Source organism: Argentina silus, assembly GCF_951799395.1.
Source record: "Argentina silus genome assembly, chromosome: 12".
Taxonomy (NCBI): domain Eukaryota; kingdom Metazoa; phylum Chordata; class Actinopteri; order Argentiniformes; family Argentinidae; genus Argentina; species Argentina silus.
The window spans coordinates 11,180,519-11,203,019 of NC_139666.1; the positions used below are offsets into that span (position 1 = coordinate 11,180,519).

Consider the following 22,501-nt stretch of genomic DNA (forward strand, 5'->3'; position numbering starts at 1 on the left):
TTATCAACATGATGATAATTGGAAGGAATCTACTCACCCGTATTTCGGGTGAATGACGATGGCCCTGGGGTTTTCAAAGCAGTAGGTATTATTCCCATCCACACAGTGTTCCGCCAGCTTCCTAACAAACCGTCCGTCCAGCTCTGACACTTTGAGACAGTCCAGGAAGCTGTCCACCCAGTAGAGCTTCCTGGCCACCCAATCAACAGCCAGTCCCTCCCCATGCAACACCCCGTTCATCACCACCTCCCTGTTACTGCCGTTGTAGAACATCCTTTCGACCACCCTGCGGCTCACGTCAATCCAGTACAGACGCTTCTCCACGCGGTCAAAGTCCATGGCTACCACACTGCTGAGGCCCTGTAGGATGAGTGAGTAGTCCTCTCCGTCTGTAGAGAGGTTCCTCAGGTAGTAACGGTTGCTGAAGATTAGGTAAGGCGTGATGTTGCTGTTCTGGCGACAGCTACGACCGTCTGGTTCTCGGAGGAACCCGGGGGCACACTTACACACGTAGGAACCAACGGTGTTCTCACACACCTGACTGCACACGCTAGGCGTCTCGGCACACTCGTTGATGTCGTCACACGTCTTGTTGTCGGACATGAGGCGGTAGCCAGGGCGACAGGTGCAGATGAAGCTGGTGGGGGTGTCAGTGCAGTTGTGGTCACAGTGGTGCATGGAGGGGTCTGTGCATTCATTAATACCTGCAGCCAGCAGACAGAGAAGGAGCAAGCATTAGTGAGAGTTTACAGTTTAGTTGACGAATAACTACAAAAGGTAGACCTCAATAATAACATAGTAGTGAATAGTAAAATATATGTTTTTATATTATTTCTGTTTATATTGTGTAACACTCATTCCTCAAAACTCATTCCTAACATGTTCTGAAAATATGTATCTTTTGAGAAGTTGGATACAAATCAATTTAAATTAACAAAAGAAAACAAATTTGAGGAACATAATTGACAACTTAATTCACTACTATAAGTGTTTTTTGGGGGGGGTTTTACAAAATAAATTTACAATAATTTTTTTTTTATTTTTATTTTTTTATCTTACTGAATGACAGATCTTATACACTGATTGTAATCACTCACCACAGCCCTTCTCATCACTGTGATCAGAGCAGTCATCGGTCCTGTCACACACGTTGCTGAGGGGGACACAGTTCCCATTGTCACACCTGAACTGGCCAGGGGGGCAGGTGGGCACTGGCGTGTGGCACAGGTGCTCCAGCTCGTCAGACTCGTCCCCGCAGTCATTGTCGCCGTCACAGATGAAGTCGTGGGACACACAGCGGCCGTTCTGGCAGGTGAACTGGTGCTGCTGGCACGGCTGATAGGTACATCCCTGCTCATCACTACTGTCACCACAGTCATTACGCCTGTCACACCTGCCACCAAAACAACACTCACTCAGTGTGCTTCCTTGTACACCAGGGGGCGCTGTCGTGTCAAGATTGACACAAGCTGACAAACTACACAACAATTATGAACTGAAGAAATCTGACTTGCATAGCTGTCAATACAGTATGCATTTCAGTTGAATATTATTTCTATGATAACGTCACACATTTGTGTTTGTGTTGTTTTTCCTGGTGAAAGCTGCCAGTTCCATGTTCTCATACCTATAAGAGCTGCGTATGCAGAGGCCGTTGCTGCAGCTGAACTCATTGACACCACAGGACCTCCGTGTGCAGTTCTGGTGCTCATCCAGTGCATCTGCACAGTCCGCATCACCGTCACACACCCAATCATGAGGGATGCACTTCCGCTGTGGGGGCTGGTTGTTCACACAGGTGAACTCTGAGGCTGAGCATGTACGATTGGCTGCAGACCAGAGGGGACAGAAAATTACACCAAATTACATCTGATGATGCCTCCATAACCCTCGCATTTTTTGCATTTCTAGCATTCCTAACTGTATTTCCAGACTTCTAGCCGTGGAGTTTCCTATCCGCCTAATGTGATTGATCCCCATTGTTTGAAGTGAGACTCATGCAGAGGCGAGCGGTGTGTCCAGGCCTCCGCTCCAGGCTCCTTATTGTTAGCACCACACATTGGTGAGGCATGACATAAGGGTCTTGATCCACCCTGAGCCAGGCAGCCAGGAGGCACAAAGTAACGAGTGAGGCAGGGGGAAATCAGGAATGCGAGCTCCTTAGACTCTGGCCGGAGACCTTCAACAGGAGCCAAAGACGTCAGTCTACTCTCTCTCTCTCTCTCTCTTTCTCTCCCTCTCTCTTTCGACCCCCCCTGGTTGGCATGCCTCCTGACGTTTCCTGACGAGGGAGGGGGCGGGGGGAGGGGGAGGGGGGAGGAGGGGAGAGGGGGGGGAGGTTGGAGAGGAGAGAGAAGATACTCACCACAGTTGTGTCTCTGGTCCTCGTCACTCATGTCTCCACAGTCATTGTCCCCATCACAGATCCAGGAAGAGCCGATGCACCTGCCGTCGTCACAGCGGAACTGATTTGTGTTGCAGGTTCTCACCAGGGTGGCTGGAGAGAGGAAAGGGCACGTAAACCCAACCATTTATACTGTGCATGTCATTCGATTAAAGTTAGAATTATACTATTATGCACAATACACAATAAAATACATTGTGTACTTGCTAATTGGTTTTGAAATGGCCAATGAGAAAAAGTAGTGAATGGCTTAACCAAAACAATGGTGATGAGGCTATCAAAATAGTCATGGCAACTCTGCATTCCCATCAGTGGTGATCTATTCAAACAAAAGCTAAAGTCAGGCTCTGTAACTCTCCTGCAACAAAGGAAGGAGGAGGGGCAGTGTTTGTCAGAGGAGACTGGGGGGCGTCACCATGGAGGAATGCTGCAGACAATAGGAGGCCTGACTGACCACATCCCCAACAAAGGGATACACCACTGACTCACACACTCACGTCACCCATGCTGCACACACACACACACACACACACACACACATACACACACACACACACACACAAGGCACACAGGCATGCACGCATGCACACAAACACACACAAACACAATTTGGTAACACTACAAATCTACACACACACTCACACACCATTTACACCATTACTGAGAGAGGGGTCTGTAGTACTCACTGCAGGAGGAGGGCTCGTCAGACCCATCAGCACAGTCAGTCCCTCCATCACAGTACCAGTGGGCTGGGATACAGCGACCGCTGGAGCAGCGGAACTCAGTCTGGGAACATGTGGAGGTGGCTGCAGGGAGACAGGCTTACGGTCATTTCATATATCAGTCATGAAGAGGGGACCACAGGATCTCTCTCTCTCTGTCTAAGCATACCCATTGGCTGTTGTCCTAAGGGACTCACCACAGTGTGTAGGGCTCTCATCACTCATGTCCCCACAGTCGTTGTCCCCGTCACACAGGTAGGAGCGTGGGATGCAGATGTTGTTGGTATGGCACTTGGTGTGGTCTGGCTGACAGGTTCGGTCCGCTGAGAAGAAGGGTGAAATATTTGTGTTTTTGACAATGAAGACCTCACATTTCTAAAACTGCATCTTCCAGTCTTTACCATAGACACTCCTCTAATCCATGAACAAATATTTCTGGTTGAAGTGACCAAGTCATGTTGTGTGCAGCACAGTAGACTTACGACAGTTTTGCTCGTCCGACGTGCCATTATCATAGCAGTTGTTGATGCCATTACAGACGTAGTCCTTGGCGATACAGCGACCGTTGTTACAGGTGAACTCAGAGTTGGGGTCGCAGGGCCGGAACAAACACCCTACCTCATCACTGTTGTCCCCACAGTCATTGTAGTGGTCACAGCGGTAGTGGTAGGGCACACAGCGACCATTTCCACAGGTGAACACAGTGGGCTCGCAGGTGACGAAGGCTGCCAATCAGAACCAAACACACGTCAGAGCTCTAGCCAATGGGGTGAGAGATCAGGTGAACGTGAGCTAGCTGGTGTATATTGACTTTACCTGACAGGGCAATAAATGATGCCACTTGAGGGACTGCATGCAAGATACAAGTACATTGTTTTATTGGTTAGTATGTGGTTTTTACAAGAGAACAAGCATCACCATGGTTAGATTAGATTAGTGAAAAGCAAGCATACACACCAAAAGGGTTGAAATCACTCTTGGATCCTGAAAAAGAGAGTTGTTGCAGTGAGAAACAGAAACTTGGTTAGAGGCACCATGTTAGCGGCAGTTCAGAGTAGTTCAGAGAGAGAGAGAGAGAGAGAGAGAGAGAGAGAGAGAGAGAGAGAGAGAGAGAGAGAGAGAGAGAGAGAGAGACAGAGACAGAGAGAGAGAGAGAGAGAGAGAGAGTAGATGTACCAATCACTGTACAACAGAAAGCACCATCACCAAACACAAACCACAGATAACATATACTAACATCTAAACACATAACTCTGGACTAGGGTCTGATAAAGCACTGACATTAATCACTGATAAATCAATAACATTCAGCTATGCATTACATCAAGACATGCAAAATTATGCCATTAGCATGACAAGACATTCCTCGACGAATAAGACCATCAGCATAATTGTACAAAACAGGCACGACACAGGTTCTACTAAGCACCATACCACAGACTCGCTCCAGCTCATCACTGCCATCGCCACAGTCGTTATCATTGTCACACTTCCACTGAGCGCGGATACAGCGTCCGTTCATACAGGTGAACTGGCCCGTCTGGCAACGGGTCCCGTTGTCAACTATGCAGTGCTTGTTGTCAGCCAGGTACCAGCGCCCCTCTGACGGACAATGACACTCGGCACCCTGGGGTCCTAGAAAGAGTGACACTCATGGTTGTATGACAGCTACGAAACACAAACATCACAAAAATAAAATAACACAGATCTCACAGGTTTACAGGGGTAAGCTGCCAGTACCTGGGGTACAGATATGACTACAGCCTCCATTGAACTGTTGGCAGGGGCTGTTACACTGCTGCTGCTTGCTGTTGGCCAGCACATGGACGTCCATGGGCCTGGATGGAAGGTTCTGGACCATCACCTTCAGGTCAGAGCCGTCATGCTTGTTAGCCCGGTAGATACTGCGAGTGTTCCAGTCAGTCCAGTAGATGTACTGACCGAACATGGTCATGGCAAAGGGGTAGATGGCTGTGCTGACAATGACCTCCCGATTGGCCCCATTGAGAGAGCAGCGCTCAATCTTCTGTCTGAAAAGGCAGAAGAAACACACAGCGCATAGCATTAGAATCAACAGAAACTAACCTGGCCTGCGTGTGCCAAGAAAGCTAAATCTAACACACATTAAGTGATCTTACACACAGTATTTGATAGAGAACAGATTTTCTACCAAGGTCTGAAACTGACAGTTATAGACTTCTGAGGTATTAGAAGGTCTTACAGGCTGGCATCTGCCCAGTACAGTCTCTGTTCTTCATAGTCCAGGGTCAGTCCATTAGGCCACACAAGGCTGCTGTTCACAAGCTCTGTTCTGAAATTGCCCCCTAAAGTAGCACGCTCAATCTTCGCATTGGACCCCCAGTCCGTCCAATACATGTACCTGTGAAACACAAGGGTATAACAGTCATCCCAATGTCAAATCAACAATGGTGTACATGCTACAGTAAACACTTAGAGAAGATATTGAGTGAGAGCTTTAGGCATGGAACTGTTCACATTCTTTTCTTGTTTGCCCAGTCTTACCCCCTACATGGATCCAGCATTATGGCCCTTGGTCTGGGTACACGTGCGATGATGGACCTCTGAGAACCGTCCACAGCCATGGAGCTGATGGTCTGGTTGATGTAGTCGCTATAGTAAATCCTTTTATTGATCCAATCATAGGCAATACCATCAGGAGCCCCTAAATCTGCATAATCACAAACATAAAGTGAGCCTATATCTTGGGATAAAAAGTGCTGCTTATCTTTTATCATTCTATCCGTGAGCATGCATAAAATGGCTAAAACATTCAAAGCCAAATGCAATATATCATGCTGTTACTTAGAAACCATACAGATGAACATAGACGTTTGGCTCCTTACCTGAGGCCACTACTGTAGGAGGTGAGGTGGGAGAGGTCAGACTGATGTAGCTGATCTTGCTTGTCCCAGCCCCTGAGCTCTGAGTGAAGTAGATCCTGTTGTCTGTGCGGTCGAAGTCCAGGGCCACGGAGGTGCGGGGCACGTTGACCACAGGGAAGGGCAGCGCGTGGTCGTCAGGGTCCAGCCGCAGGCTCCGCACTGTGCTCTCAGTGGTGTAGATGAGGTAATCATCCCGCGACACCACACAGCCTGCGTTGTCCGCCGCCAGGTTCCCAAAGGCACAGCCACACTTCTTGGTCTGAGGTCCCGCCCCAGGGATGGCGAAGCAGAAGTGGGCACAGCCCCCGTTAGCCTCTAGACAGGGATTGTGGTTGAGCTGCTGGACGGAGCTGGGCTGGGTGCGCTGGTCGTAGATGGTCACGTCTCTCAGCATGTTGACATTGTCTCTGATCACTGCAGGCTGTTCTGTACTTCCGGGCTCCTTACTGGCCTGGAAGACCTTCTTGAGGTTCCTGTCCACCCAGATAATGCTACTCTCAAACACTGTGACCCCATAGGGGGTGGGGTAGCGGCTGCCATACCTGACTATCTCTGTCTCTCCCCCCTCTGGGTGGACACGGGCAATCATATCCAGGGAGTCATCCACCCAGTAGACGTAGCCAGTCTGGTAGTCCAGAGCCAGGCCTCGGGGGGTTATGATCCCAGAAGACACCAGTACAGTGCGGTTGGTTCCGTCCAACAGAGCCCGCTCTATCTTGGGGCTCTGGCCATAGTCGGCCCAGAAGAGGTATCTGTTTTTAGGGTCCACCACTATGTGGCGTGGCATGTCCACCTGGGTCTTCAACAGCACACGGCGGAAGGTCGTGTTTAACCGCAACACCTCCACATAAGTCTCAGTGAGGAAGGCATTGGTGAAATAGAGGTTCCCTGAAAAGTACAGCCAAGATACAAATATATCAGCATCATACACTGTGTATTTGAACAAAGGATTCTGCAAAGACATGGACTTAAACAACACTGACCAATTGTGACTGGATGGTTGAGATAAGATCTACTGGAAAGAGCATGTGGTCATGCACATCTTATTGAGTGGTGTAACGTAAGGACAGTGTAACCCAGCTGACAGTACCTCATGGACAATATCGTGATAGTTCTGACAAACAGAATTTGTTTCCCTGGATTTTGGAATGACCATCAATTAAATCATTCATTGCCACAGTATCAAGATCAGCAGCAAGCTCCACTCCTAGCTGACTCTCTGCTCTGTTAAATATTCTTTCCTGTCACCTACTCCAGGTCTGATCTCTTGTTATTCTCTCTTTACTGTCTCTATCTGTTGGCAACATTTAAACAAATTCCTGGAGAGCTGGTGTGTATGGTTGTGTACACAGTACCTGCAGCCCAGTCCACGGCGATGCCTCGGATCCCATTGCGTCCGATCCCAGATGTGACCACGTTGCGGAACCCGGCACCGTCAGGCTTGATCCGGCGTATTCCGTTCTGAGACGCCACTGTGCTACTGAAGTCACACCAGTAGACGAACCCAGACGCCATGTGGACATCAACATGCAGAGCATTACGACCTGCAGGGCATTAGTACAGTAGGTTAGACACAGAAATCATCAGGGCCCAGTATTTCAAAACTTTTAAATCTGGATCAGAATGATATGGATTCTTTTTTGCTATCCAGGATCAGAACGAGCTGGCTGATTTCCCCTATACTACTTAAAATCTGCCAGATAGATCTGATCCTGGATAGCAAAAACTAATCTAGATTGAACATTTTGAAATAATGAGCCCAGTTGTTTTAAAAACATATCATCACTGTGGTCTATAAAGATATCACAACTACATTTTCCCCTTAACTCTGCAATCAACTGCATCTATCTATCTGATTAAATTGTCTGAAACCATACAGTATTATGTTACCTCTCCTAAGAGAGGGCTACAGCCGTAGTCTTGACAAACACCCACCTCTCCCAGCCACAGGCACCATGGCCTCAGAGTGGTCTTCCCCCTCCAGACTGAAGCCCTTGATAGCAGACAGTGTGGAGATGACCACGTAGGACTGGTACGGAGCGCAGGTTCTGTTGTCAGCGTTCAGCTTGAAGCCCGTAGCACAGGCACAGGTGTACAGGCCTCCGGGACGAGGGAGGCACAGCTGCTCACACACACCTATGTTGTTACTGCAGCCATTGGACGTACCTGCCGAGGCTGTGGGGACAGAGAAGTTACAAAGCCAGTCTCAAAGCTAGTAATTATCTGCTCTGTTTTCAGGGGAGCAATTATCTGCTCTGTTTTCAAGGAACACAGCTCATTCCATACCAAATGTTCTTCCAAGAGGAGGAAGAACTGGTAAACTAATATTCTCGCGACCTTCCTCATAGCAATTACCCATCAGCTATAACTTTGTGCTTAACTTTAACAGCAATGTCATAATCGAGCCATTCTTTATCTGTAAAAACGAATAAGCAAAACAGCATGGCTTGATTTCATACAGAGAACAGTGCGAGGCTTATTTTGTCCTGGCTGTGTATAATACACCCCTTCAGATACTCACTCTCCCTGTAGTGCACCTTCAGCACTCTCAGTCCAGAGACATTGTCACGCAGCACCACTTTGTTGGCCCCGGTGGCCTTGTCCACTCGCTCTATGACCTCAAAGTCCCGGTCGGTGAAGTAGAGGAAGTTCTTGTGAACAGCCACACCCCAGGGATGGGACAAGCCTGTCACAATAGTGATGCGATTTGTCCCGTCTGGGTCCCCGCGCTCAATCTGTGGGGACATCAAGACTGCATTCAATTCAATGACATCAAGTCATCAAGCAAGTGAAAAAGGTTACTCAAACAAAGAAAGGCCTGAAGTTTCCTGACCACATAACCGAAGCAGGGAAAACTTTGGACCCTAGTTAATATGTATAGAGGATGTATGTACTACATAAGTGTACGTTGTTAGTGTCTTCAGCCAGGTAAATATGAATATGAATTATGGTGGTTAAGAGTGTGACTGAAGACCTACTATTCCGGTGCCTGTGACAGCCCAGTACAGCTTGTTCTCTGTGATGTCCACAGTGATGAACTCTACATGGTCCAGGTTGTTGGTGAATAGGGTGACAGGGTTGGAGCCATCCATGTCGGCAGAGGCCACCTTGGCAGGGATGCCACTTTCTGTGCCCTGGTCCGTCCAGTACAGTTTCCTAACAAAAGAGACACAGCTATGAATACAGCGATCATACTGTAACATCTAAAAAACATCATATGATAACATCTACAGATACTAATTTTTTTTTTAAAAGAGGCAGTAGCAATCTGTGTGTCTTGTGCAATACAACTTTATTGTCCCTAATGGGGAAATTCACTGGGCTTTTGCACAAATGCTGTGTAGCCATGGGCGTACATTTGATTGTAATTGTGTGTGTCGGGACTGTGCCCCCCCTCAAATCACATAAAATCACATACTGTAGGAGTAAGTTAAGCCATTATACATTATGAAAGCAGAAGGTGAGCAGCTGATATGTGGCCTGTTTCCCTGGTCCTAGGTTGTTGGAGTGTGTCGTGTTGTGTGGTGTACAGTAACACTGGTTGAGCTCTCTCTGGGGGCAGAGCAGATGGCGGGCAGACCAGGCAGGCAGGCAGGCAGGCTGATAGGGCTCAGTGGCTGTGGGGATGAGCGGCCGTGCCAGAGCAGTGTTAAATGGGGCTTACCCACGTGCCGGGTCCACAACGATGCCAACCGGAGTGCCCGCGCCAGTTGGGGAGCCGTTATTGGTGATTAGTGTCTTCCTGTATTGTATCTCCCCTCTCAACCTCAGAACCTGCCCCAAACACACATACAACTGGTCAGTTACTGTGTAACCCTGGAATGCTGTAATTACAACATTTAAATGTATTTCAGTGATGGAGTAGTCATGCTTAGTACAATCTTAAAGTTCAGAGTATAGAAGTTTAGTTACTGTGTACCACTGACAACAGCATATCTCCAAAGTGACAATACCCTACTCTATTGTACAAGTAATTGATTACAGTCAGCCACCCATCTTCAAAAATAACAGTACTTTATTGCTCTTTACAGGAGCAAAGTGTATGTATGGAATCCATTCTGCTTGCCGGTCTTCTCACCTCAATAGACTGTGAGGCTGGGTTGGTGTAGTATAGGTTCTCAGTCATCCAGTCCAGGGCCAGGCCTACAGGGGAGCCCAGGATGGCAGCAGGGGCAAACTCTGTCCTGTTGGTTCCGTCTGACCTCACTCTGTGGATCTCACCCTAGGGAAGAGATGGGATGGGGTTGGTCAGAGGGAAGAGGGTTCATCAGACCCAGGGGGAGAATAGTGCCATCTCAAGATGTCTGTGGAGAGTGATCACACTTACTGGGTGCTGCACCCAATAGATGGTCTGTTCGATGTCGTCAAAGTCGACATCATATCCATTCTGAAGCCCAGCAACGGGGACCATGGCATCATTGCTCTTGTCCTCCGGGTTCAAGGAAATGCCATAGATGATACTGTCTCTCACCACCACCAAGAAAGGATCCTCAACTGCAGGAAAACAAAGACATCAACTACAATTTAGTGGCACTAATGGAACAAGCCTATATTGTACTGGGACCCTGGCAGTACTGGCAATCTGAATCATAATGGCTTCTATGAAATTATACATAATTGAACACAATGTTGTATCATGACACAGCATCAGTCTTAAGAGCTCCCAATCTTGAAAGAGGAGGGGGCTTCAGATTGCCTGATTCGCTTTGTCATCACAAATTAGAATCAATGGATAGCTGCAGGCATTTTCATTCTTGGGTAATCATTGGCCTCAGGGGAGACTGCGTTCTGCCTGGCTTGAACAAGCTGAAACTTGAGATAGGTTAAGCTGTTGACCTAAAGAGGACTCCCTGGACTTCAGATTAAAGGTCCCTTGTCTTGTTGAAACCTTAGACACACTTTTATGATTCTCAATATTTACCTCTGGAACGGGACTTTACAACAACATTTAAATGGGATACTGTTGACAAGTCCCTAGCCTCGCAAATGAGTCCAGTGTTCAAGGAGATTTCTCCTTTTGCCAACTGAGAGCTGGACACAGCAAAGAATGCAGAATGCAGAAGAATGCAGAAGAATGCAGAAGAGCTCCAGTGAGTGTGTAGGCATTTACAAAAAGACCTCCTCTACTAATAAAAACCTTATGAATTATGAATATAACAACCTATCTGTTGCATCTGATCTCACTTTTTAATCAAACTGTGAGTGATGAGTGTTTCCTTCAGATTGGCATGGTGCCTACCTCTGGCACAGGTGATTTGGTCTGCTGCCAGGGTCCAGCCTGAGGGGCAGGCACAAGAGTAGAACCTGGGCCCCACCGCTGACAGCAGGCAGATATGAGTACAGGGGCTTCTCAAGCAGTGGTTTTCACCTACACACAGGGCCAATAAAAGACACATACACACACACACACACACACATACACACACACACACGTTAGTAAGCTGAGTCAAGTCCAAATACAATGGTAATACGATAGTATATACGATAGTTTATGCTTATATCATTATGCCAACAATTTATTTTCATTTGGCTGACCATATGATATGTCCTAAAACTTGATTAGCCACAATGTGCTGATGGCAAGCCAAGAGGCTAATGATATCAGCATGCCAAAGGTTTAAGATCAGCCTATATGATATCTGATTAACCACATTGTACTATACAGTACATAAGACAGGCTAAGAACCCAATGCTAATGCAGGCTAAGAAGCAGGGCTAATGCAGCAGGACCCTGTCGTACCTGTGGGCTGCCTGGCCGGGTGTACTGCCACCAGGCCCATGGGCTGAGGGAGGTTGTAGAGCATCACTGTCTGGTTCTCCCCATGCCACTTATGGGCTCGGATCACACGGTTGATGTATCTGTCGGTCCAATACACAAAATCCTCAAAAATGGTAATTGCGTGGGGATGTTGCAGTACCTTTTTATTGCAAAAGACAAGAAGTGCATTTTACTCACATTATTCGACATAAAATGGTAAATAAGCAAATGATGCAAAAATGATATATCAATATACTTGACTCAGTAGAAAACAACTGTATAATTGAAATCAATAAATCAATGTTTGAAAATGTTATCTAACATTAAAGTAATGTTAGTGTAAATGCATCTCATTTCCTCACCAAATCGCTGGCCAGAACTTGTTTCCTGTTTTTGCCATCGTAATCACAGTAGTCAATAAAATCCAGATAGGCATCGGCAAAGTAAAGCAGGTTGTTGGGATAGTCGATGGTCAGGCCATTGGGCCAGTACAGCTTGTTGCTTATAATTGTGGTCCTCAACTTGCCATCCATACTGGCCTTCTCAATGCGAGGGTTTCTCCCCCAGTCTGTCCAGAACATCAGGTGAGCACTGCACAATAGAAACAGATTTTATTTCAACACTCAATGCATTTGGTTTGACAATGAATACTAGTTATCTGCCTGTAACCTATTATTTGTATACAAGTAGGCTAAACACTGTGTACAGGGTCTTACCTGTCTCTTGGGTCCAGCACCAGGGCTCTGGGGTTGGTCACATTCTCACTGACCAACACAGTCCTATGGGTGCCATCTAGTTTGGACACCTCAATGGTCTCCAGGACATAGTCAGTCCAGTACAGGTTCCTGCCTATCCAGTCTACAGCCAGGCTCTCAGTCACGGTCACTCCACTGTCAAACACCTGTCAATCAAATAAAAGACATGTATTCGAGCGAAATGAGTTTATTTAAGTACTGTCACACCTCTGTTGTGGGATATGACATTCAGGACTTTATGACACAATGACATAAAGGACATTCAAGACTCACCACAGTCCTGTCAGTGCCGTTTTTGTGAGCACTCCATATTCTATCTTGACTGGTGTCGGACCAGAACACGCGGTCAGTGACTGAGTCAAAGTCCAGGGCCACGATGTTGCGCCCGTCCCGAACCAGCGAGCGGACCACGTTGGGCTGGGTGCTGATGTCATCTGATACGATCTGATTCCGACTGGCCACTAACAGTAAAGCCTCGCGCGAACCTGTGAAGACACACAATTTCACCTGTCACCTGTGTATTATCATTCAAATGAGAACACTCCTCAGCTACCACATGCCGCCTATGGAGGACCTCCAAAACTACACAACATGATAAATAGGGGCTACACAGATATCAGCAGCAACAGGATAAATGCAGCCTTGTTGGAAATAATGGCCTATTGAATTACAGGGCTTTTCAGCAGGTTATCTCTGTGGTAGATGGGCTCATGTCAGGCGCACTGCTCATAAATAGGCCTTTGTTGGTGATTATGTCCTAATTACCCCATACGAGGGCCAGTGAGTGACATATATGTTATTTGTCTTATCTAAAGAAATCAGAGCAGAGTGGAGAGAGAATGCAGAAGGGAGACAGTGTGCCTGTCCAGCGGTCTGGGGGCCAAAGGCCCGCTCCATTATGGATCATTCCTGTCTGCAGGGAACCTCGCGTCTGTGTGGGCCAATCAGATTTACATCCATTCCTGTCTTCTGGGGGAAGGGACTTAGTCCAAGGAAGGATCATCTTCTCATTTTTGTATTTAGCTGATTATGTTTTTGAACGGGGGATATAACTGAGTATGTTGAGGACTAAATGGATTGGCCGAAAGAGTATATCAAGAATAATCATTTCTAGAATTACAGGAATTCTAAGGGACCAAATGTTGATGAGTCAAGCGCAAATGGTTGAGCAACTCTCTTCAAACCCACTGGAGAACTCATACCCCACACACACACATTTCCCTCCTCACCTGAGACCTTGCAAGTGCGCTGGTCAGTCTCCAGAGTGTAGCCGTCCTGACAGTGGCAGCGGAAGGAGCCTCTCTCGTTGAAGCAGTGCTGACTGCACAACCCCGGGGGGTTACACTCGTCCATGTCCTCACACGTCTTGGAGTCGTTACTTAGCTGGTAGCCCATGGGACATGTGCACTGGGCTCCGAACGGCCCTTGGATGCAGCCATGGGTGCAACCCGCGTTGTTGTCAGAGCAGCTCTCCTGGTCTGGAGGGTAGAGACAGGAGGAGACAATGAGACAATGGAAATCATTCAGAACAACAGTCTGAAAGGAAATAAAATATGTTCCTGACATGACAGGAAATCTGGATGAATAAATGAATGAATGAAAGAAATTAATCTAGATAGCTTCTCAATGAATCACAGTGCTACAAAAGAGCTTCATCAAAGCTACCACAGCAACTACTGAATATATTCTGCATTTCAAAACACCATTTGTACATATCTTCTACACATTGCTCATTTATATAGACAACAATCATTATACTCCCATTGTGTTTGGCACAATTCTACACATTTTCCAGTGGTTAGTGTGGATGGCAGTTTTTGGGGAGAATCAAGGCTACATGCGTGAGGTTTGCACCAATGATTGAGGGTTTGTTCCTACCTGGCAAAGGCTCGTCTGAAAGCAGTGAGGAAGGCAAGAGAGGAGAATCACAGATCACTTTAACGTTAATACAGACCAGATCAACACATGCATGATTTGAACACAAGATTCCACACACAACAAAATCCATCGCAAACACTAAAACACCAAAAACCGCTGCAGTGCACAGTACTGGTATTCAACATACCATGATGACATCAAATCACAATCATGAAACAAAAATGAATTAATGGACAGGTGAGACAGAGTAATTTGTTTGATGCTGTGAAAATATATCGGAATTTTAAGTGACCAGTGAACACTAAAATTACAAAAGTGATGAACTCATTGGGACAGAGAGAAGTGCACTTCATTTGTTACATGACGCTGCCTGAGTGGACACTGTAGTGTATGAGCAGGCTCCCCAGAGGCAGAGGAGACGGCATCAGAGACTTACTGCAGAGCGGGGACTCGTCTGCACCATTGGGGCAGTCCTGGGTGTTGTCACACACCCTAGTGAGGTTGACACACTCGCTGTGTCCCGGGCACTGCCACTGCCAGCTGGGGCAGCGGAAGGGTGGCGTGGGGCAGTCCCGCTCGTCACTCATGTCCCTGCAGTCGTTGTCGCCGTCACAGAGCCAGCCGCGGAACACACAGTTGCCGTTGTCGCAGCGGAAGAGCGAGGTGGGGCAGGTGCGGGGGGGACAGGCATGGTGCTCGTCTGAGCCGTCCTCGCAGTCCGGGTGGCCGTCACATTCCCAGGTGGACGGTACACAGCTGCCATCAGACTGGCACTGGAACTCAGTCTCATGGTGGCACATGCCCGGGGGTCTGGTGGCTGGGGCACAGTCGGAGGTGACAAGGTCAAACATCAGCTGGGGAAGCTCATGAACACATCACAGAGGTGAAATTCTGAAATGTGATGTGATGTGTTCTTATACTGATCAGCTTTATGATCGTCACCTTATATAATACCGGGTCATTATCCTGACTTGTGGAATAAAAGAGAGAAGTCGAACACTTACGACAGCCAGACTCATCTGAGCGATCACTACAGTCAAAGACTCCATCACAGCGGTAGTAGGAGTTGATACACTGATGTCCACTGGCACACTTGAACTCATAAGCAGTACAGTTGTAAACTGAAAAAATCAAGGATGGTACGGTATGATTAGGCTGATAAACACAAGCACTGATGACCAAGGTTACAGTTTAGAATATGCAAAGTAATTATGTGTGTAATAAACATCTAATGAGACCAATGACTTAATAAGAGGCTTAGCAAATTAGAATGCAAATGCTTTTTCACTGTTCATTCCAATTACTTGACACTGTCAAACTGTCATGTCCTCAGTACAGAGAGTACTGATATAATAATCTGTTATAATCCAGAGGGACACTTACTGCAGCCCTGTTCATCAGCTCCATCCATACAGTCCCTGTCACCATCACACACATAGCGGGGGTCGATACAGCGGTGGTCTGGGCACTGGAACTGGCTTGGGTGGCATGTACCCATGAGGTCTGCCAACACAGAGAGAAAAGTCAAGCTTGGATGTTGCGCATGACAGGACCTAAATTAGGTCAATGACACTTTATCAATGATTAAATGAAGAATGATTTACATTTATAAAGCACCTTTTTTTTCAAACTAGTTCATTACATTTTATGTAATTCATCATGTCTACCTCTCAATGTGGAGCACCCACCAATGTCAAAGTCATGAGTTTGCACTGGTAAACGTGTGTGTGTGTGTGTGTGTGTGTGTGTGTGTGTATGTGTGTGTGTGTGTGTGTGTGTGTGTGTGTGGCCTCAGCAAAGACACTCACCGCAGTTGGCCTCGTCAGAGCTGTCCCCACAGTCGTTGTCAGTGTCACACAGCCAGGTGTGAGGGATGCAGCGGCGGTTGGCACAGGTGAACTGGTTGGCCGGGCAGGTGCCAGGTGTTTGAGTGGGGCAATCCCTCTCATCACTGCTGTCAAAGCAGTCGTTGTGCCCATCGCAGCGCCAACCTCTGGGTATACATCGCTGGTTGGTACAGGTGAATGCAGAGGGGTTGCAGGTGGTGTCTGAGAAAGAGTAGGAATGAAACATTTATTTTTACCACATTTTTGTATCTTCCTCTCTTCCTGCAGAGAGAGACAATACCCTCTAAAATAGTATATATACAGTGCCCTGTGTAAGTAATGGAACAGTGAAGCATTTTTCTTCTTTTGGCTCTACATTCCAAAAGTTTGGATTTTAAATCAAACAATTAATATGATGTTTGTGTACATATTGGTTTCACCATTCAGAAATTACAACACTTTTTATGCGTAGTCCCTCTATTATAGGGTTTTCAAATCCAAACGTTTGGTGTGTCGAGCCAAAAGAAGAAACAATGCTTCACAGTCTCATTACCTTACTATCCCAAAAAGCTTTTCAGTGATGTACTAATAGTAATACTTCACTAAATTAACGCCACATAAACATAACACAAAAGCATTACTATGAACTCCGCAGCTGACTTCATCGCTGTTGTCATGGCAATCGTCAACGCCGTCACATCGGTAGTTGTTAGGGACACATTTCCCGTTGGCACAGGAGAAAGAGTTGGCACCGCACTGCAGCGTGGGGGGCTCGTTGGACGGGTCCTCTACACACGTCTGCTGGTTGAGCGCCAGCTTCATGCCATAAGGACAGCCACACACTCTCTGGGAGTCCGGCGTCGGGAAGCAGAAATGGCTGCAGTCCCCGTTAGGGTTGGTTTGCCTGTTACAAAAGTTGGAACCTGAGAAGGGAGGTAGAAAAGCACATAATGAATGTCACAGTTAACTTATATGGACACAGGAGCAGGGAAAGTAATGGGAGAGCTGCTTACCAATCTGGGAGTTGGAGTTGAACGATTTGACATGCATGATGTGGCTGATGCCTCTCCTGATGGTGACCATCTCTCCTCCATCACTCTTGCGAACACGCACAATACCACCCAGGCGCCAGTCAGTGAAGTATGCATAACCTGGACAGGCCCGAGCAAGAATGTTCATGTAAGTGAGACCCCATTGGGAATAGCGGGGGCACAACCTATGACCTAAGCTATTCTATCTCTCATCACCAGTGAACATTATAATGGTTGAGATGACACAGTAATTGTCCTCTGAAATGATCGTCAGTCAAGCAGGAGGGACAGGTCGTTATTAAATTAAAATGATTTAGCTTTTATACCACAACAAGGTGGCCACTATTTATAAAACCATTAGGTCAAAAATGTCAAATGGTTGTAATTCCAATTGCAATTATCTACTTAGCAATGATTTATTATCCATTTGTGCTGGGGGTTTTTTTTTTTACATGATCTTGAATGAAGAAATTAATAATGAATCACCTCCAAAAATGGTGAGGCCAAAAGGATGTGAAATCTGAGTGATGCGGTCCAGGGACAATCTGTTCTGCCCATCAAAGGTGCTGTGCTCAATCTTATCAAAGAAGGCATCCACCCAGTACAAACGCATGGAGCTGGGGGGGAGAGAGGACCAGTGAGACAGCTTTTAGTAAACACGGTTACACAAACATACTGCCAGGAAAAGGATTAGAGACGATCATTCTTAAGAGGCTTAATGAGATCTTAGATGGCTGAACAATAAAATGATGTCATCACACATGGCACAATGTTGCACCTCCACTGTGAAGTCAATCCTAAGGATCTGATTTCTTGTAAATGAAATCACAAGATTATTTTTACTGGAAGGGGAAGAATTGTGGCGTATTGTGAGACTGTTTCTTAGGAGGCTGGGACCTGGAACCTTTGGCTCACCTCCAGTCAATAGCCAGGCCGTTGGGCCAACCAAGAGTAGTGTTTACAATCGACAGGGCATGTGACCCGTCACACCAGGCCCTCATAATCTTTGCTGGACGGTACCAGTCTGTCCAGAAAATATACCTGCCAAACAAACATGAACAATAATAACCAATAAAGTCACATTTTCACAAGGATAAAATATGACGGTGTCAGTTTTACCTCAACCAAAAAACAACATATCTCAAAATCTTTCTATAGGAACTTAGTAATGTAGACAGTTTGTTTGAGGGCTCCACAGGGCTTTTCCGTTTAAGCCAAGCTCTTAGTGTTCACTACAATACCAGCCTTCATGCTGAACTAATCTAGGCTATTGGACCCAGAGGCCTTATGACTTTGAAGCTATTGGAAATGTCCCACTAGCACTAAATAAAGACTCCTTTTATCAGGTTTGGCTTTAAAGCGCCAACAATCTATGAATGGGTTGGGCACCTCTCGCATTATGGTAGGTGTGACCGGACACAAGTGGCCAGTTTCCTAATGCTTTTTTCATCTTCTTAAGAGGCAGAGATCCAGGATGAAAGCATAGGCCTCTGTGCCCAGAGCTAAAGTGATTATATGGAACTTTCTACCTATGGGGGAGCTCTTGAGCTGGGTGGGTCCCCTAAATAGACAGAAATATTGTCAAGAAATTACTGGGTGGGCATACAGGGGCACACCTCCCCACGCCCATGAGCAGCTTATGTTGCAAAAGTGTGTGTGGTCTAATGAGATAAGAAATGGAATAACATTGCATCATGAACCATACTGTCAACATTCAAGCCGAAATTGTATGTATTTATTAATTAAATTTAAAAAAGTAAGTAATAAGTCATTTGAGCACTTCACACTTATTTTCATTGTGACAGGCAGACTGGATGGGGCACACATCCCCAGTCTCTCTAACCCGCCCCCTCCATCCCCCCTCCATCCCTGCTGTGTATATTTACCCAATCACAGGATGCACTACGATGGACCTGGGGTTGTTCAGGTTGCGTACGATGGCTCTCCTGGACTTGTCAGCCAGCTTCATGACTGATATACTCCTGTAACGCGGGTCTGTCCAGTAGAGGTTCTTTGAAATCCAGTCATAAGCCAGGTCCTCGACACCGTCCACCCTATTGGCTGCTAGTACCTCCCTGCCTGCACAGATCAAAGTAGTGGCCACCGCCATTTAATACAGAGATGAAAGAGGAACACATTTAAGTCAATAGACTGTCAGCTTGCATTTGCCCTATGTAGACTTGACAGAGAAAACTAGAGCTGGCCGACGCTGTGTTGCTAAAACAACACTACTGATCAGAGCAGATTGTAGTTTCATTTTTCCTGGAGCTAGTTTTTTCATGGATTACCACATTAGTAACCTCTTAACAAGAATATTGAGTCGTAGGCTGGAAGGCAAAGATTGAATCCTCTAGAACTATTATAATTATGTGTCCTATAGTTTGTCTTCTGGAACATGACTTAGGTGTTAAGTGAAGAGTTTTACTGCTGTCCATACTCCTGCCCACTCCCTCCCTCCCCCATAGTACCAGCTGGCCCCATCAGGCACTCCCTAACTCCCTGTATAAGCCTGCCGGGATCACATGCTTTAGCTCTCTGCTAGTAAGGATATTATCCAGGGATGTAAACATGGTAGGGTATGGAAAACATTCCAAATATTGAGTATTGACATTCCATGATGCTAAATGAAAAATTGATTATTGATTCTAAATTCCATATTCTGTGTAAAGTCAACTTTCTAACAGAAATCTTTCAGTGTTTGAACACTCTCACCTGTCCCATCGACTTTCTGTTTGTAGATGATGTCTTTGGCTGTGTCTGAGAAGAAGATGGCATCATCCTCGGCGCTGAAATCGACCCCAATGAAGTAGGAGGGGGTTCCAGTGACAGGGAGGATGATGTCCTCCTGGGAGGAGAGGTTGAAGGGGATCCCTCTGACAGCCAGCTGGCTGGAGAACAATAGGAACTGTCTCACAGCTGGAGAAGAAGAAGAGATCCACCACCTCCATTAACCTTCAGATAACACTGCACTGGCATTACAGAGCCATCACACACAAAGGACATAACAGTGGTTAGGGGCACCTTCTTTCTACTTTAATGGTGGCGAGTGTTTATTCTTACCCACACATCTCTTGCCATCAGCATGCAAGTCATAGCCCATACGACACCTGCAACGGTAGCCCAGCCCTCCGTTGTCTGACCTGTGGCTTAGAACACAGATGTGCTCACAGCCTCCCCTGTCTATCCCACAAGGGCTGGACACTAGAAACACAACACACTTTCTTAGTCAAATGTAGGGGTAGTATGACTCCTAAAGCACACAAGCACACAACTATACTGTATAAATAAATCACAATACCTGTACATGCAACACAAAATACATGAAACTCAACATATTGCCATATATCACCATAAATTACATTCAGACTGTCGGTCACTAACATAACAAACGGAGGTGCTGTCATCACTGGAATGTTTGAATAAAAGACAGGCTTACCGTAAGGCTGTCTAAGTGGGTGTATGACGGCCACTCCATGAGGGGTTTGGGATGTTGTGTAAACCACCTGAGGGTTGCTGTCAGTAAACTTGTTGGCTTTCATCACCGCCATCTTGGTCCAGTCAGTGTAATACACTGTGTGTTCAAACAGGCTGATGGCAAAGGGGTGAGGGATCACTGCACCTCCATGGACCACTGTTTTCCTAAGAGGCAGAACATACAATGAGTCTGGAATACATACAGTAAATCAATCACGTTGTGCATCTTTAACAGTCGTCAGTTCCTATGTGGTTTCCTGTCAGTTTAGCCCAACAATAAGGATTTATTTAGCTCTTATGTTTACCTATGAAGACCGTCATATGTTGTGGTTTCAATGTAGTCAAAGCGACTATCGACCCAGTACACCCGCTTGGCTTCAATGTCCAGTGTGATCCCAGCTGGCCAACCCAGTTTGGTCCTGATGATGCCATAGCGGTTGGTGCCATCCATGTAGGCTCGCTCCAGTCCTGGTTCCCCGTTCAGAGAGTCCCAGTCCGAGAAGAACATGAACCTGAGGGAAAAATAAATGAAGGTCAAGTCACTTTGGTTGTGTTTAGCACCATGGCTACATGTATACAGTAATGGATTCAATAGCAACCATAAAATTACCAATATTGCATCTCAACAAAAGTTGATACATGAGAGGATTTCCTCCTTTTTTTCTTTAGAGAATGGACAACCACTCTTCCTTTTCGTACCTTTTCCCCTTCAATGTATCAAGGAAAAGGATTTCCTTTTTAATTGAATTTGAAGTACACGTCCACCACTGTCTTTGAGCCAAGTTTACAGGTGGCTCACTTATAATCCCACCAAGGGTGAGCAACTGTGTACATTCTTTATCACATCCCAATGTAAATACCCACCTGGCCCGATCTCCCCTCCTGAACTGTGCTATATTGGATTACAATGAGGGTCATCACGTTTATTACTGCTCGCTAATCCCCCCCCCAGGACAATCTGCTAATCTAACACACTCATTATTCCCCACCGATGAAGCACGACAGATAGAGGGATGGAGGGACGGAGGATGACGGAGACCCCCCCGTACTTACCCCACAGTAGGATCCACAGCTAGCCCTCTTGGGTTTCCGAGATTCTCTGCGATCAGTGTGACCCGGTTATTTCCGTCAAAGTCCACCATGTCAATCCGGTTGACGCTGGCCTCCACCACATACAGTTTATTGTTCACCCAGTCCACAGCTAGGTTCTCAGGGTAGTCAACTGATACATTTAAAACCACCTGCATGTTGGAACCATCCATATCCACCGAAAACACCTGCCCACAAAAGAAAGCATTGTTGTCAAGAGATTAGCTCTTTGGTCATTAAGCATCCGGAAATACAGTACACAGAGACACAAAGAGACTAAAATACAGGGATGAGGTGTATGTCACCAAACTGCCCATGATATGCCATCCTCTGCCTTAAGGAAATGACTATTATCAAGACTGGGCTTTGCTTACGGCTTGTCTGACTTCCATCTTGTCTGTCTAGTTACATTTTGGTGGAGCCGGTCGGGTAGTATCCTGAAACTGCTACCCTGCCGGCTGATTCCAAGATGGCACCAGTTTCTCAGGCTTGAAACTTTGGCACTGCATATCTAGGGAGGGCATACTGCTCTTTACAGCTCAGGCTCTTTTGAAATGAGATCCAGACGTCTAAAAAGCAGGATTTTCAGATGACCTGTTTAAAGAGAAACTGAAGATGTGGAAGTAGCCTGGTAGTTTAACCTCTCTGGTCCATTCACATG

At 46.5% G+C, this 22,501-nt stretch overlaps 1 protein-coding gene across 1 annotated transcript in view; it reads right to left on the reverse strand.

The window, feature by feature from the left end:
- lrp2a (low density lipoprotein receptor-related protein 2a) overlaps window positions 1-22,501 on the reverse strand; it is a gene marked incomplete at both ends in the record, with an annotated part of 45,436 nt that overhangs the window by 11,395 nt on the left and 11,540 nt on the right. Inside the window, 41 exons of the mRNA XM_083681800.1 lie at window positions 38-704; window positions 1,098-1,393; window positions 1,628-1,829; window positions 2,366-2,497; window positions 3,091-3,210; window positions 3,324-3,449; window positions 3,609-3,851; window positions 3,943-3,975; window positions 4,549-4,761; window positions 4,867-5,156; window positions 5,348-5,506; window positions 5,650-5,815; window positions 5,991-6,917; window positions 7,385-7,573; window positions 7,965-8,204; window positions 8,551-8,764; window positions 9,008-9,185; window positions 9,694-9,803; window positions 10,108-10,251; window positions 10,357-10,523; window positions 11,269-11,397; window positions 11,770-11,947; window positions 12,150-12,378; window positions 12,504-12,688; window positions 12,816-13,027; window positions 13,772-14,020; window positions 14,421-14,435; window positions 14,857-15,237; window positions 15,425-15,541; window positions 15,804-15,923; window positions 16,229-16,468; window positions 16,888-17,169; window positions 17,260-17,397; window positions 17,764-17,894; window positions 18,193-18,318; window positions 19,164-19,356; window positions 19,990-20,193; window positions 20,338-20,478; window positions 20,714-20,916; window positions 21,057-21,263; window positions 21,805-22,028. Coding sequence (XP_083537926.1) covers window positions 38-704; window positions 1,098-1,393; window positions 1,628-1,829; window positions 2,366-2,497; window positions 3,091-3,210; window positions 3,324-3,449; window positions 3,609-3,851; window positions 3,943-3,975; window positions 4,549-4,761; window positions 4,867-5,156; window positions 5,348-5,506; window positions 5,650-5,815; window positions 5,991-6,917; window positions 7,385-7,573; window positions 7,965-8,204; window positions 8,551-8,764; window positions 9,008-9,185; window positions 9,694-9,803; window positions 10,108-10,251; window positions 10,357-10,523; window positions 11,269-11,397; window positions 11,770-11,947; window positions 12,150-12,378; window positions 12,504-12,688; window positions 12,816-13,027; window positions 13,772-14,020; window positions 14,421-14,435; window positions 14,857-15,237; window positions 15,425-15,541; window positions 15,804-15,923; window positions 16,229-16,468; window positions 16,888-17,169; window positions 17,260-17,397; window positions 17,764-17,894; window positions 18,193-18,318; window positions 19,164-19,356; window positions 19,990-20,193; window positions 20,338-20,478; window positions 20,714-20,916; window positions 21,057-21,263; window positions 21,805-22,028 — 8,720 coding nt within the window. The remainder of the gene's footprint in view (window positions 1-37; window positions 705-1,097; window positions 1,394-1,627; window positions 1,830-2,365; window positions 2,498-3,090; window positions 3,211-3,323; window positions 3,450-3,608; window positions 3,852-3,942; window positions 3,976-4,548; window positions 4,762-4,866; window positions 5,157-5,347; window positions 5,507-5,649; window positions 5,816-5,990; window positions 6,918-7,384; window positions 7,574-7,964; window positions 8,205-8,550; window positions 8,765-9,007; window positions 9,186-9,693; window positions 9,804-10,107; window positions 10,252-10,356; window positions 10,524-11,268; window positions 11,398-11,769; window positions 11,948-12,149; window positions 12,379-12,503; window positions 12,689-12,815; window positions 13,028-13,771; window positions 14,021-14,420; window positions 14,436-14,856; window positions 15,238-15,424; window positions 15,542-15,803; window positions 15,924-16,228; window positions 16,469-16,887; window positions 17,170-17,259; window positions 17,398-17,763; window positions 17,895-18,192; window positions 18,319-19,163; window positions 19,357-19,989; window positions 20,194-20,337; window positions 20,479-20,713; window positions 20,917-21,056; window positions 21,264-21,804; window positions 22,029-22,501) is intronic.